At 38.2% G+C, this 15,054-nt stretch overlaps 1 protein-coding gene across 4 annotated transcripts in view; it reads left to right on the top strand.

The window, feature by feature from the left end:
* The window catches only part of ctnnbl1 (catenin, beta like 1), a 201,613-nt gene that overhangs the window by 84,669 nt on the left and 101,890 nt on the right, over nucleotides 1-15,054 (top strand). For all 4 annotated transcript variants that reach the window (XM_041204704.1, XM_041204703.1, XM_041204706.1 and 1 more), the window contains 2 exons: nucleotides 5,837-5,928; nucleotides 9,147-9,219. In XM_041204704.1, the coding sequence (XP_041060638.1) occupies nucleotides 5,837-5,928; nucleotides 9,147-9,219 (165 nt within the window). The remainder of the gene's footprint in view (nucleotides 1-5,836; nucleotides 5,929-9,146; nucleotides 9,220-15,054) is intronic.

Below are 15,054 nucleotides of genomic sequence, written 5' to 3'. Positions count from 1 at the left end.
GACTTTTGGAAGAGGTTGAAGCTTTCAAGTAAATAATTTAATCAAGTCATTAAAGGACAATTGAATGGATAAGTTTAACCATGGTACTGCAAAATACGTAATGTTTTTGATTTTTATTCACTTGCTTAAACCTTTATTTTAAAGACAACAATGTCTGAGAAAAAGATGAAAACAAAAAATTAGAATGCATTTGGGAGCTTTGTGAATCCAGTGAGCAGGTTGTAAGATTTAAGATTAAAATAGCAGCAATTGTGTGTTGCACTGTGTGACACTGTGAACATTTAAAAAACCTTTCACTATGCCAACTACAGATAGTTGTGACACACACTAGGAGGTGTTTGAGAATGGTGCAAATTGATTTGTCCTCGCATGTATTTTCTCTGTTCATTGACTTTTTCAGTTAGCCAAGCTGATATTCAGGAACCCAAGGGGGAGTGTATGAAGTATCAGTACATTGTGAAGTGCAGTGAATTATATATAATATATTAATGAATAGTGTATCTTTTTTTTTTTCATTCTGCATAATGTTACTGAGGTTTATTTTGCATGGTAACTGTCTTATTGTTTTTATACCATTTAAGAATTGTAAGACTTTTTCATGGGAGTCTGCTGTACTGTCATTAGATTATTATACTTATTTTTTTATCATTTATAGCTTAATATTGAGAAGATTGATGAATATTGTATGGCTTACTGGTGATTTGTGTTCAGTTACTTGCAGAATAATGTGTTAACAGTAGATTTAAAGAGCTTATTCATGTTCATTATTTACTAAATACATATGTCAGCGCTCAGCAAATAAATGGTAGGCAGGAATCACAAATCTCTTATTTTGAGAGAAGAATATTGCCAATTTTCTGCAGGAAAAACTAAGAACAAATTTCTTTACAGTTCTGCTTCACTCAGTGTGATTGATATCAGGTTGCACAATCTGTATTAATTGTGTAGATGAAAAGTTGCAGTAGATTAATACTGTTTTAACTTTCACAATCTATTTAAGATACCAGGATTTTTAAAAGTTTGGAAAACAAAAATATCCTAATTGATTTATTTTTGGGGACAGAGTTGAGAAGAAAGTATAGAATACACCTCTCCAATTGAGATTGCTTTAAAAACGTATAACTGCTTGAGACATTCATATTTGATGGAATTCTGCTAGTCACCAGTGTTTAAATTTGATCCCCGTAGTTCAGTGCTAAAATTAATTTCTTTCTTTACACAGCTGGCAGGACTGGATCATTCTTTACATTTTGCCAGATTCCTGTCATAAGTGTATAGCACATTAATGAAAAATCAATAGCCTAAAAATTGCCTAATTAAAATAATTTCTTATGTGCCAGTCTGTCCTGTCAGTCTGCATAGATGCAAACCCATCTGTGTACACATTTAGCACAGGGAATGAAGCGTGGATTCTATTTGACACACTGTTTTATAACACATCAGGTTGATCCAAATAGTTTGGCCTGATTGTTTGTGATGGTTGAATCTTGAGTTTTTCAAAGCTTGTTATTATGGTGTGTGGGGGTGGTGGTGTTTGCTTTCAAGATGAACAATTAACAATTTGTGTGTTTGAGAAAAAGGTTACAGATAATATAAAAGAGAATGCTAAGGGCTTTTGAAAGTATGCTGAAAGTAAAATTGTAGAGAGGGATAAAACTGCTCACGGATAAAGGGAACAATTTAATTGTGCTAGCTTATTAGTATGGCAGAAATATTAAATACTGCAGCAGTTTTTACCGATGGTGGAAATAAGAGTGTAGGCTTATTAGAGGAGGTTGAGAACCAAACATTTCTTGAAGATGTGAATAGCTGTCAGAGTGGGTGGAAAGAGGACCCAGAGGCAGTAACCACCACCTGGAAGAGTGGATGTAAGGAGGAGGAGGACACAGTCGGCAGCACGTAGAAGAGCAGGTGAAAAGAGGACCCAGAAGCAGTCAGCAGCACCTGGATCTACCTTTTTCAGCCTCCAGTATTTGGTTTTAACTGTGGTGGAGGGGAAGAAGCTGCTTGGTGAGTAACCGGTGAGTCATTCTACTTATAATAGTTTGTAAAAGTTAAGGTATGGCAGGGCAGCTTGGCCAAGTGGAATGTGGGAAGTTATGGAAGCACCATGTGTCCAAGAGGAAAGAGAGGATTATAAATTTTAACCAGACAATGCACATTTTTGGATACCCCATTACAGAAAGGACATTCTATATGCTTGCTGTCACAGAATCCCAGAATTGTTACAGTACAGAAGAAGGCCATTTGGCTGTCATGTCTATGCCAACTCTCCAGTTCACCTAGTGACATTTCCCTGAATTCTCCCCATTCCTTGCACATTCTACCTTTTCAGATAATAATCAAATTCCCTCTTAAATGCCATGATTGAACCTGCTTTCACCACACACTCAAGCAATGCATTTCAGATCTTAACCACTCACTGCATTACGCAGTTTCTCCTTATGTCTCCATTGCTTCTTTTGCTAATTTACCTTAAAACTGTGCTCTCTTGTTCTCAATTGTTCCACCAGTGGGAACAGTTTCTTCTTATCTACTCTGTTCAGACCCCACATGGTATTGATTGCCTCTATCAAACCTCCTCTCAACCTTCTCTCCTCCAAGGAAAACAATCCCAACTTCTCCAATCTATCTACGTTAACTGAATTTCTTCATTCCTGGAACCAGATTCTCGTGAATCTTTTCTGCAATCTCTCTAATACCTTCAGAACTGAACACAGTAATCCAGTTGAGGCCGAACCAGTGTTTATATCTGTCTTTAGATTCACCAGGGATGAGAAAATATAGCCATAAAGAAAGACTTGAGATATTGGGACTTCTTCCACATGAGCCAAAAGGCCAACAGGATAATTAATAGATGTCCTTAAAAACATGACAGGTGGTGATAGGCTGTTTGAACAAGACTACTTCCTTTGATTAGGGAGTCAGTGAAGATGAAGGTTTGGAGAAATGTTTTACCACTCAACAATTCAACATGGGTTTTTTGCCACAGTAAGTAGTTGGGGCAGAGCCCATTGCACCTTTTTAAGAAAAATATTGATAAACATTTTGAACAGAGGAAGGTACACAGCAATGGGATTCATTTGAGATTTCTCTAAACATAGAGTCAGCACAAACACAAGTTGAATAGTCCCCTTTTGTGGTCTAAACATTTATGGTTCCAAAATTGCATTACAGAGCTCAATCCTAAACAGGGTACAACACCTCTTACTTTGCCAATCTACGTGATTGGTGAAACTCAGTAATGTTTAGTTTGGGGTTGAGAAGAAAGCTACCAATTCAAGTCCACTGTTATGGCACAGCTGATGGTAAATGCTGAGCTGCTCAAATCCCAAAGGGAAAATTGAAACAACTACCTCAACTGTTTTGCAATTTGTATAAATTTTGAGATGCGTGCCTTGAATTCAGTAGTAATAAGACCACCGAGTCTTATAGGCTTCCTACAAAACTAAATTAAATCTTTATTATTAGAAATAATGATTTAAAGTACACACGTAGGTCTACAAATTGTTAACATAACTCCTAAATCCCTTAGTTAATCTAACTCCCAGTTACACTTTCACTAAGGCATATAGATTTTAAAAGACCTAGGCAATGAAACAAAAAATGCTGGAGGAACACAGCAGGTCTGAAAGCATCTGTGGAGAGAAAGACAGAGTTAACATTTTGAGTCCACATGATTCTTCTTCATAGCTCAAGGTACCCTGAACAATCCAATTCAGAGTGGGTTTTCTTAACTTCTGTTCTTTGTAGATAGCAGCTTGAGAGTAGATGCTGAAGGCTTTTCACACTTGTTAATCTTAGAATGCCTTTCCTTGCACACAACCTTCACCGTTATCCATATTTTCCCCTTTGAATGCAAATTCCCATTGTTTCACTATGTCTTTGGACCTCACCTTTCTAATAATAAAAATCCCTCATCATACTAATTTTACCAGTAATCTTTGAGAAAAGTAAACACACTGTTTCTTAACATCTCCTGGCTGAGTGAAACATTTCACCCCTTCCTTTGAAATCAACGTAGACTGGTTTATTTAAAAATGCAACAGTTCCCTTTACACCTATGTTTACCTACTTAACATTTCAAACCTAGCTTATCTTCTGGCACATCGAAGCCTTCAGACCAGCTGCCTTTAATTCAATTAAGTCCCACACACGAACACACAGACACAGCCCCCACTATTACTATACTTTACAATAAATCCCAATAACATTATGACAATTATACCTTCCTGACACCACTTTAGTCACAAGATTCAGGTTCGTAGAATTTTGGATTCTATTGTATTTAATGGATGTGAACCTTGGTCTTTGTCTTGTGATAGCTGTTCATATGGACATGACTGAGATTTCCCTTCTGTACACCCAATTTTGAGCTTTAGGGAAATTTGCAGTTACTGCTACTCTTATCAATTGCAGGGAAACTTGACAGTTGATCCTCGACAAGAAATTTCCAATTCATTTTTTTTACTGCAGTATAAATCTGCCCCTTTGGAGCCAAAAATTTGTGTAGATCTTTTTGAATTTCATCAGTCATGTGTAGAACATGTAAAATCCAGATGCAACATGATTGGGGTCATGTGTATAATTCTGCCTTATTGCTACTTTGCTCTTTTTCCCATCTTTCCTCCCACACCAGTAAAATAAATTATCATTGGTTTTGGCATTCCATCCATAACTGGCTACATATACCTTCGCTAATTCCCTTTATTGACAAAGTTCAGTTCTGCCACCACGGATGTGAGAGTTGGGCAGTTGTACATATGCTTTAGATTTATGTTCTAGCCAAGGACAGAATTATATTTGTCAAAGGGCTTAAATCCAGAATTAGCATTTCATTGGTTCAAGTACATGTCATTGTTCAAGTACGCATCATTGTATTTGGAGACTACAGCAGCATAATATCTTCACTCAAGAAAAAATTTTTGTTGTCTTTTTTGCAATAACTTAGTCAATTTGGCCTGGCCACATAGTATTGCTTTTAGTAACCTAGAGCCAGGTGACAAAGTATTTGCATAGTTAAAGTGAATTGTCTCTTAACTGAAGAAATCATCATTGATATCAATTGTTCGAAGCAAACTGCAGCTAACCACTACCTCTCAAATCAAATCCTTGCTTGCAGATTTCACATTTCTATTAATTATTAAAGATGCACTAATTCTTCTTTCTGTCTTTCACTGACTCACTTCAATTGACAACTATGTGCCCTTATGTGAGAGACACCAGAGAGTGGACTTCCCCTGGACCTCGAAGAGAAATTAGGGGGCCACTCTGTTGAATCAGCAGAAGGCTTGGGGAAACTTGCTTCATCCTCAAATGGTGTTAGCAATGGGGTGGTAGGTCACTGCCTACTGTTTTGGAATGTTACTGCTATGTTTCTACTGGATGGGAAGCTTGAAAATTAACTTTCGTCAGAGGAATTTTGATTAATTGAGACTTCAGGAAGCCTGAGCAATCTCTCCTTGCAATTTTGAGCAGTGATGTACACTTTTTTCAGCTTCAAGCAAATCCTTGGGTTTGAGAAGAAATTGTCACATAGCTGTCCACACCTTTGAAAGGTTTCTGGATTTGCTATGAGAAAGTGCAAAGCGATTATTCAACTTTGTAAAATAATGTTTTAAAATAGATGTGTATAAAAAATAAAATTGACTGAAATGGCAAACTTCAAACTAATATGTAAAGGAGAGTGGAGGGAAGCCTCATTTAAATGTTCTGCTTGAAAGAAGCAGGCACATGCTTCCCCAAGAGCTCAGCTACATGCAGAAGGCCAGCAAAAGGTTTATTGTCTCTTTATAATTTGCTTCTGAATTGTGTATTCTTCTCTTTTTCACACTAGCTATTATAGAGAACTTAGCTGAATTTCGCCCTGAAATGTGCACTGAAGCAGCTCAGCAAGGTCTTCTACAGTGGATGTTGAAGCGAATAAAGGTAATACTTGATTAGAACCAAACTTCCCTTCCTGGTCCCCATGTTAACGGATATTGTTAAGTGATCTCTCTCTTCAGGTGCTGTTCCCCTCTCTTTTAAATCTACCATCATCACCCTCTCCTCAAAAAAAAACCCTTGACCCCACTGTCCTTGCAAACTACTATCCCATCGCCAATTTCCCTTTCCTTTTCAAAATCCTTGAATATGTTGTCACCTCATAAATCTGTTATCCTCTTTCACATAACTTCATGTTTGAATCCCACCAATCAGATTTCCATGGTACCAATACAGCACATTTCAAAGTCAGAAATGACATCTAATGTGACTGTGACAAAAGTAAACTTTCCCTTCTAGTCTCTCTCAACCTGTCTGCATCATTTGACACATGGGACTAACCATCCTCCTCCAACACCGCTCCACAGTCGTCCAGGTGGATGGGATGCTCTCAGCTGATCCTATTCTTACCTATCTAATTATAGCCAGGGAAGCACTTGTAATAGCTTCCTTTCCTGTTCTTGCTTGGTTATATCTCTGGTGCCCCTGAAGGATCTATCCTTGGCCCCCTCTTATTTCCTATTCATAAGCTGCTCTTCAATGACATCATCCGAAAGCACAGTGTTAGTTTTCACATGTACACCGACAACAGCTCACCACCACCTTGCTCGGTTACTCCACTGTCGCTAAAGTGTCAGACTACTTATCCAGCATTCAGTACTGGATGAACAAGAAATTCCTCCAATTAAATATCAGGAAGACGTAAGCCTTTGTTTTTGGTCCCCACTCCTAACTCTGTGCCCTAGCTCAGTCAGACATTAAGCAAAAACAGAATTACCTGGAAAAATTCAGCAGGTCTGGCAGCATCGGCGGAGAAGAAAAGAGTTGACGTTTCGAGTCCTCATGACCCTTGATGCTGCCAGACCTGCTAAGTTTTTCCAGGTAATTCTGTTTTTGTTTTGGGTTTCCAGCATCCGCAGTTTTTTGTTTTTATCTCAGACATTAAGCAAGTCTGTTCAGAATCTTGATGTCACATTTCACCCTGAGATGAGCTTCTGACCTCCTCTTCGTGCCACCACTAAGATTGCCTATTTTCGACTCTCTAACAAAGCTCAACTTCATCCCCTCTCAGCTCATCTGCTGCTGATACGATCATGCTTTTGTTACCTTCTGACTCGATTATTTCAATGCACTGCTGACTGATCTCCCACATCCTTGACGCCATCCAAAACTCTGCTCCCATGCCTTAACTTGCACCAAGTCCCCTTCCTCTATCACCCCCGTGCTTGCTAACTTGGAAGGGTCATTCATTTGTGGATTCTTTTCCCAGAGAGCAGTTGAATGCATTCAAGGCTGAGTTAAATTTTTGATCAACAAGGGAACCAATAGTGATCGGGGGGCAGACAGGCAAATGGAGTTGAGGCCACAGTCAGATCAGCCATGATCCTATCGAATGGCAGAGCAGGCTTGAGGGTGGGTGTTCCTAATTCTTATTGTCTTGTGTTATAAAATGATCCTTATAAAATTGCTTTTTACTCTCCAATTTAAAAAGCCCAATTGAAAAATACCTTTAGTCCACACTAGCCTTGGTGGATATGGCAGGTATGAAATATAATTGTGACGAAGAACATGCTGAATAAAGCATAGGTAAGCTTATCATTGTTCTAAAGTTCAACCAAGACTTTGCACTGTGCAGGATAATAAAATAAAGAAATTAGTCGTTCAGTTACAATCATAGCCAAAGGAATTTGGTACAATTGTGCTGGGTATTTGCACAAATATATCACAACATGTAATTTTCAGGCTGTTTAGAATTTTATTTTCTCTTTTGCTCCAGAATAAAGTTGCGACAGAAAGAAATTGCAACTTTATCTCAACTACAGTTAGCTTGCAGATAAATTATAGCTTTGTGCGCTGGATTTAATTGCATTAGTATCAGTAGAAGTTCCATGTTGATGTCCACATTACACCCTTCTTGCAAAATTTAACAGTTTATTCTCCTAATTGTGCTGCTTCTAGTTTGTTTTATTTTAAACTGCAGAATGGAAGTTGTTTTGATGTTGAGCTTTATTTGTTTCCTTGTTCTTTGGTTTGTAAGGTTATTTAATATGGGTCAACAGTTTTAATGCAGATTTGAATCAAATGCATTGGTGCTTTTGAATGATACATTTTGGGTTCTTTTCTCTAGTCATACCAATGAACATTTCCTTGGAGGGAGGGAGAGCAATTCTGAAAGCATGTCAACTTGTGCCATAGTTCCAAAGACAGGAGTTGGTCCTGTACCTATCAGGAAATGATAGATAACTCATAACTTAAACTAGGCAAAAGAAGTTAGAAATTATCATTACACTGTTATAGCCAGTATAAAAGCACCTTGAGTCATTAAATAAATTGGTAAGTTATAGCTATTTTTATGGCCATCTATTTAAACATTAGGAGAGAAAAGGATTTGGGTGGAACGTCTTATCTAGTAGGCACTACCTTCTAAAAGTAATTCTTTTTCAGACGACAGAAATCCCTGTAATCTCTGTAGCCTGATTCTACAAATACTTAAAATGAGCAAACCCTTTGAAGTGGCCATTTCTTATTCAGTCTTATCTGGTATAAAATAAATATTTACATTGTCTACTAATGTAAATTCTATTTTTCTTACGGATGGACGTTTTCTGTTATGTTTTGATAAATCCCTACAGATATATCCTAAAGCTATTCCCAACCCCACATTGTACAGATTTCTGCTAAAGGATAATAATATGATTTAATATGGATTCCTATTTCTGTTGAAACAAAAATTGACACAAGTTGATCTGTAGGTGGTATGAAACATATCCCAAGGAGCAGTGAATATTGTCAGGTTCTTATTACTATTACACAAGCTAAATACGGCATAAGCTGCTGAGCTCTTGGATTTCCAACTGCTCTCCAACTAGAACTGATCCCAACTAGAACTGCGATGTTCTTAATTTCATGCAATTTGATTTGGAGCTTGTTGCTGCACTGATTCTAGAACATTAGCCTGAAGAAATGTTTGGGTATTTGATGCTTTCCAAAAAAAAAACAACTATCGCCCTCCAATTATTTGGGTTGAAATTGGCATCTGACAACCAAAATGTCTATATACATAATAAAGAACAAGCCATTTCTAATGGTAGATTTCTCAGTTAAATATAATAAATCTTGCAGTGTGCTGATATTATAATCAGTTGGATTCTATTTCAAAACAGGCCAAGATACCTTTTGACGCCAACAAGCTTTACTGTAGTGAAATTCTTGCCATTTTGCTCCAGAATAATGATGGTAAGTTTATTTTTGGGAATTGAAATGTGAAAATAGTGTAAATGAACAGATGGTAAATAATTTCCTCATCTGAACCCCATAATGGTTCTGTCCATCTGGTAGCGTTATCTGTACATCTGTTCACCTATTTGCCATTCTGCTGTCAGTTCTTCTCAAACACAAGCTTTCATTTAATGCTACTTGATAAGTTGGGACATCATCTAGCTTTAGGTTACTTTTAAATAATGTGTATTGTAGGAGCCCTAGTGTCAATTCAGACTGACTTTTTTTTATGGATCTGTGCTTCGAGATATCCATCAGAACCAACGAGGAGTATTGTTAAAAGGCGATTTCTTCTGCTTGATGGCAGACTGATATTGTTCTGTTTCTCATTGTTTTATGCCTTAATAATTATGGAGCTGTCTTGCTGATAACAAAGTTTCAAATTGTCACTACCTTTCGGCCCCTCAGATAAAAACTAGTCAGCTGTGCATCCTTAAATAGGGCAGCTAGGTCATCGTATAGTGCTGCCAAACGCTGATGCTACTTCCAGATATATCTAGCGACCTACCATCATCTAAGGACCACCATGTGCAGGTTCATGACTATGACTTCCAGTGTGACTGTACTTGTCACTTTCCTCCCTTCCCAATGCCATAGGACTTGTCTGCTTTTGCATGATCCCAGAGGTAAGGAGGATCCAAGACATCTCAGTAGGTTGGTAGCTGCATTGGATGGCCGGTACAGGATGTTCTCTGCTTTTGTCTTTTGCCGCACTGCGCACTGCATTACCGTTGTGCTATATCTGTTGACAGCACCACAAAAAAGGTCTCATCTTTGATGCCACAGTGAACTTTGTTTTGCCCTTCCAACACTTTTCCCTCCATCATGAGATAGAGGTTTAACAGGTTTCACCATGCGAAGGAGTGGATAGGTCTTAAAATGAGAGGCAGTGGATACAGAAAGGACTTGGATCTGAGATCAGCCTCCTTTTCACTAATGACGCATTAGCTAGGACCCAACAGGTAAGCAAGACGAGAGTTCTCTCACAGTCTTGAACCCTGCCATCACCCTTCAGTGAAATCATAAAAACAGAATAGGATATTGCGAGCAGCAATCAATTCATGACCACTGTTCCACACAACAGATTGAAAGTAGAAGTAAACAATACCCATCATGAAGAACAAGCCACCTTCCAGGGTGGCAGATCATGTTGCAAGCAGATCCTTACAGTCAGGAACATCATAGGGCAGAGCCTAAAGTATCAGAAACCACATCGACTTCATTGATTTCAAAATGGTTTTTGATAGTGTCCTTTGGCAGTTGCTCTGGTACATAACAAGACAGTGCAGCATCCCAGAATGGTATATTAACATCTTCAAAGCCTTACGCCATGACTCCAACTGCTGCATGAACACTAGCTGGGCATCATGGACTTCTTCAACATCATCATCACAGGGGTATGGCTAGGCTGCATACACTCCCCATTCCTTTTCTTCTTGGTTGTTGTTCTCACTATGAGGAAGGTAGTGGTGGGTGGAGAATTTGGTGGTGTTGCCACAGGATGTCAGTTGACAGACCTGGATTTTGCAGATGATATCGCTTTGCTGGCCAAAGTGTTACACAAGCTCCAAGACATGACCACCAACCTTGAGAGTAGCAGCACATAGGTTGACCTACGCATCAGCTGCGAGAAAACAAAGACAATGATGACTGGATGGCAACAAGGCCCTTCCATCACCGTTGGGCAACAGAACATCAAGGACCGACTATTTCCCCTGCCTAGGGAGCAACATCTCCAGGGAAGGCTATGTAGAGATCAATGTCCACACATGACAGACAGATAACTGAGGCAAGCAGGACATGTATTTTACCTCCTGGACATACTTCCAAGCGGCAGTAGAATGGGCACCACCAGATGAAGAAAACCAGGCAAAAGAAGACTTGGCATTTAAGGAGGACCTTCAAGAGCAGGACATCACCTGGGCTGGAGCAAAAGGAATTGTGATGGACTGGGGTCAATGGTGGAATCTTGCTGCCCATTGTCCCAATTGTGATGGAGGAACTAAATCCAAGACTTCTACACAAATTGTTGATCCTAGGTTAATGCCAAAGCAAATATTAAGACTAATATTAAGCCTAATTTTGTAATATGATATTTAGAATTGTATGGATATTCTGAACTTATGCATTTCTTATTTAAACTGATTTTCAGTTGGATTCGCCCCACCCTAAATGGATTGATATCGGTATAATAATCTGATGTCAGTATACATTAAGCTAGTCCTTTACAAATTCAAATTCTTGGTTGTGTAATATTTTTTCCCAGTTGCAGTAACTGACACATAACTGACCTATAATTTTTCATATGGTTGGTTAATATTTTACCTGAAAAGAAGAGGAATTATTTACTAAATTACTAACTTTGAAGTGATTTATCCATCATTTGCTACAGTTGCTTAGATAGCATTGTCTCTGTTGGGCAACGTTTCTGTCTGTTGGATGATTGGATATTGGGTTAGATATATTATATTAGAAGCTTCTTAAAAACTATTTGTTAAGAATTGAACATTTAAATTGGGGGAAAATTGGTGAAATGCTCTGAGGCAGATTTGTTTCAGCCTATATTTGATCTTTGGGCTCTTTATTATCAACTAATCAATGTCATTCAATGCTATTAGACTTCAGAGAGGAATAGCCTCAGTTATGGAAATTGGGATCAAGAAAAAAGATACTGGACCACATTTTTAATTTAGAAACTACTCATTTTCCAGCCACACTTTATGTTAAAGCTTCTGTCAGATCAGTGACCCTCTTGAGGCAGAAGCATCAGAATTGGCCCATCCACCGGTTCTCCCTTCTTTCATACGAACATACAAACTAGGAACAGGAGTAGCCCATTCAGCCTTTCAAGCCTGATCTGCCAGTCAATAAGATTATGACTGATCTGATTGTCACCTCCAGCTTCCTCCCAATAACCTTTCACCCCCTTGTTAATGAAGAATCTATCTAGCTCTGCCTTAAAATTATTCAATGACCCTGCTTCCACTGCCTTTTGAGGCAGAATGTTCCAAAGACTTATGACGCTCTGAAAGAAAAAAATTCCTTCTCATCTCCATCTTAAATGAGCGACCCTTATTTTTAGACAGTGACCTCTAGTTCTAGGTTCTCCCACAAGAGGAAACATTCTCTCCACATCCACTCTGTCAAGATCCCTCAGGATCTTAAAGATTTTAATCAAGTCACCTCATACTCTTCTAAACTCCAGTGGATACAAGCCTAACCTGTCCAACCATTCCTCCTAAGACAACCCACCTATTCCTGGTGTTAGTCTAGTAGATCTTCTCTGAACTGCAAACACATTTACATCTTTCCTCAAATAAGGAGACAAGTACTGTGCACAGTACTCCAGATGTGGTCATACCAGTGCTCTGTATAACTGAAGCATAACCTCCCTACCTTTGAATTGAATTCCCCTCACAATAAATGATAACATTGTTGGCTTTCCTAATTACTTGCTATACCTGCATACTAACTTTTTGTGATTCATGCACTGGGACATCCTCATATCTTTGAATCTCATAGCTCTGCAATCTCTCATCATTTAGATAATATGCTTTTTTCTTCTTGCTAAAATGGACAGTTTCTCATTTGCTCACATTATACTTCATTTGCCAGGTCTTTGCCCACTCACTTAACCTATCCATGTCACTTTGTAGCTTCCTTACATCCTCCTCACAACTTACTTTCCTACCTATCTCTGTGTTGTCAGCAAATTTAGCAACCATACCATCTGTCCCTTCATCAAAGTCATTTATATAAATTGTAAAAAGTTGAGGCCCCAGCACTGATCCCTGTGACACACCACTCATTACATCCTGCCAACCAGAAAAAGACCCATTTATGGCTACCCTCTGTTTCTTGTAAGCTATCCAATCTTCTGTTCATGCCAATATATTACCCCCTACACCATGAGCTTTTATTTTCCACATAACCTTTGATGTGGCACCTTATCAATTGCCTGCTGGAAATCCAAACACAGTCCATCCACCGGTTCCCCTTTATCCACAGCACATGTGACTCCTTCAAAGAACTCCAATCAATTGGTTAAACATGATTTCCCTTTCACAAAACCATGTTGACCCTACCTTAAACTTTTCTAAGTGCCCCGTTATAACATCTTTAATAATAGCTTCAAACATTTTCCCTTTGACAGATGTTAAACTAATTGGCCTGTAATTCCTGCTTTCTGTCTCCCTCCCTTTTTGAGTAAAGGAGTTACATTTGCTATTTTCCAATCTAATGGAACCTTTCTGGAATCTAGGGAGTTTTGAAAAGTTAAAACCAATGCATCAGCAATCTCATTAGCCACTTCTTTCAAGACAATCGGATGAAGTCCATCAGGACCTGGGAATTTGTCAGTCTGCAGCTCCAACAATTTGCTCAATACCACTTCACTGGTGATTGTAATTTTCCTGAGCTCCCTCCTTCCGCTTCCTGATTTCTGCGATGTTACCCCTATCCTCTATAGTGCAAGCGAATGCAAAATACCTGTTCAATTCACCTGCCACCTCCTTATTTTCCATTATTAATTCCCCAGACTCACTTTCTACAGGATCAATGCTTACTTTGTTAAATTTTTTTAAGTATCAAAAAAAACTCTTACTATCCATCTCTCTACTCCTTTGGTAACTTAACTGAGCGAATTCAACAGTGTTGTACAATAAAATCCCACTTGATTTTTCACAATATTATATCGCCAATAAGTAAATGACGTTTTGATGACATTTTGGAGTATTAGAGAAGCAAGTATGATTGTCTAAATGTTTTTTTGGCATGTTGCTTGTCAGGTAATTGAACTAAACAAAATGATAAGTTACATTTAACCATTGAATGGTCTAGCTTACTGTAACAGGGAATTTAGTTTCCTTGATAAATGAGACCAGAGACCATTGGCTGACTTCTTTAATCAAGCCACCTTTACTCATTTCCTTTCTATAGTATAGAGAGGAGGTTATAGAACATTATGGTGCAGAAGGAGGCCATTCAACCTGTTGTGGCTAGCTCATTGAAAGAGCTATTCAATTAGTTATCTATTGTTATTTAGTCATGATTAAGCAATACATGTTTTAACTTTGAGAGACTGTTTCAGCTTTGAGAGAGAAAGCAAGTGCATTTCTTTAAATTTCAGCAAGTTGCTTGGATAGTGGAACTTGAACCTGGAATATTGTCTGTTGTATTATTTATTGCCACTCTGTGGTGCCTTAACAAACCTTTCCTTGATGAATAAAATAAATTATGAAGGCTGAGTTGCTCAAATCCCAGAAGGAAACTTGAAATAACTGTCATAACCCATTTTTGCAATTTGCATGTTTCGAGATGCAGGCTTTGAATTCAGTAGTAATAAGACCACTGAGTCTCAAGATGTTTTTATAAAACTAAACATTTATTAATACAAAGATTGTAAACACATATATATGTCTATAAAATTACTACTTTAATAACTACAAAACCCTCTAATTAATCTCTCAGTTACACCCCTGGTTAAGGCAACAGTAAAACTCACAGGTGTAACAGACCTCTGGCAAAGCACACCCTGGCCAGTCGCTTTCAGCTCTGGGCCTTTGCAGACAGACTTGAGGCTTAAAGGCTAGAGGCTTCTCACACTTGTTGGATCTTAAAATGCTTCTATTTTACACACAATCTCCTTTCTTCTTTATATATATCTTCCTCTTTGAATATAAATTTTCCATTGTATCACTAGGCTTTTAACTTCTCCTCTTCTAACAATAACATTCTTTCATCCCACCAATTTTATTAGTAAGCTGAAAACAGAACATTGCTTGGCATCTTCTT

The sequence above is a fragment of the Carcharodon carcharias genome, chromosome 14 (genome assembly GCF_017639515.1).
Source record: "Carcharodon carcharias isolate sCarCar2 chromosome 14, sCarCar2.pri, whole genome shotgun sequence".
Classification (NCBI taxonomy): domain Eukaryota; kingdom Metazoa; phylum Chordata; class Chondrichthyes; order Lamniformes; family Lamnidae; genus Carcharodon; species Carcharodon carcharias.
The sequence above is the reverse complement of the archived record's forward strand: the minus strand, read 5'-3'. Positions and strand labels throughout refer to the sequence as shown.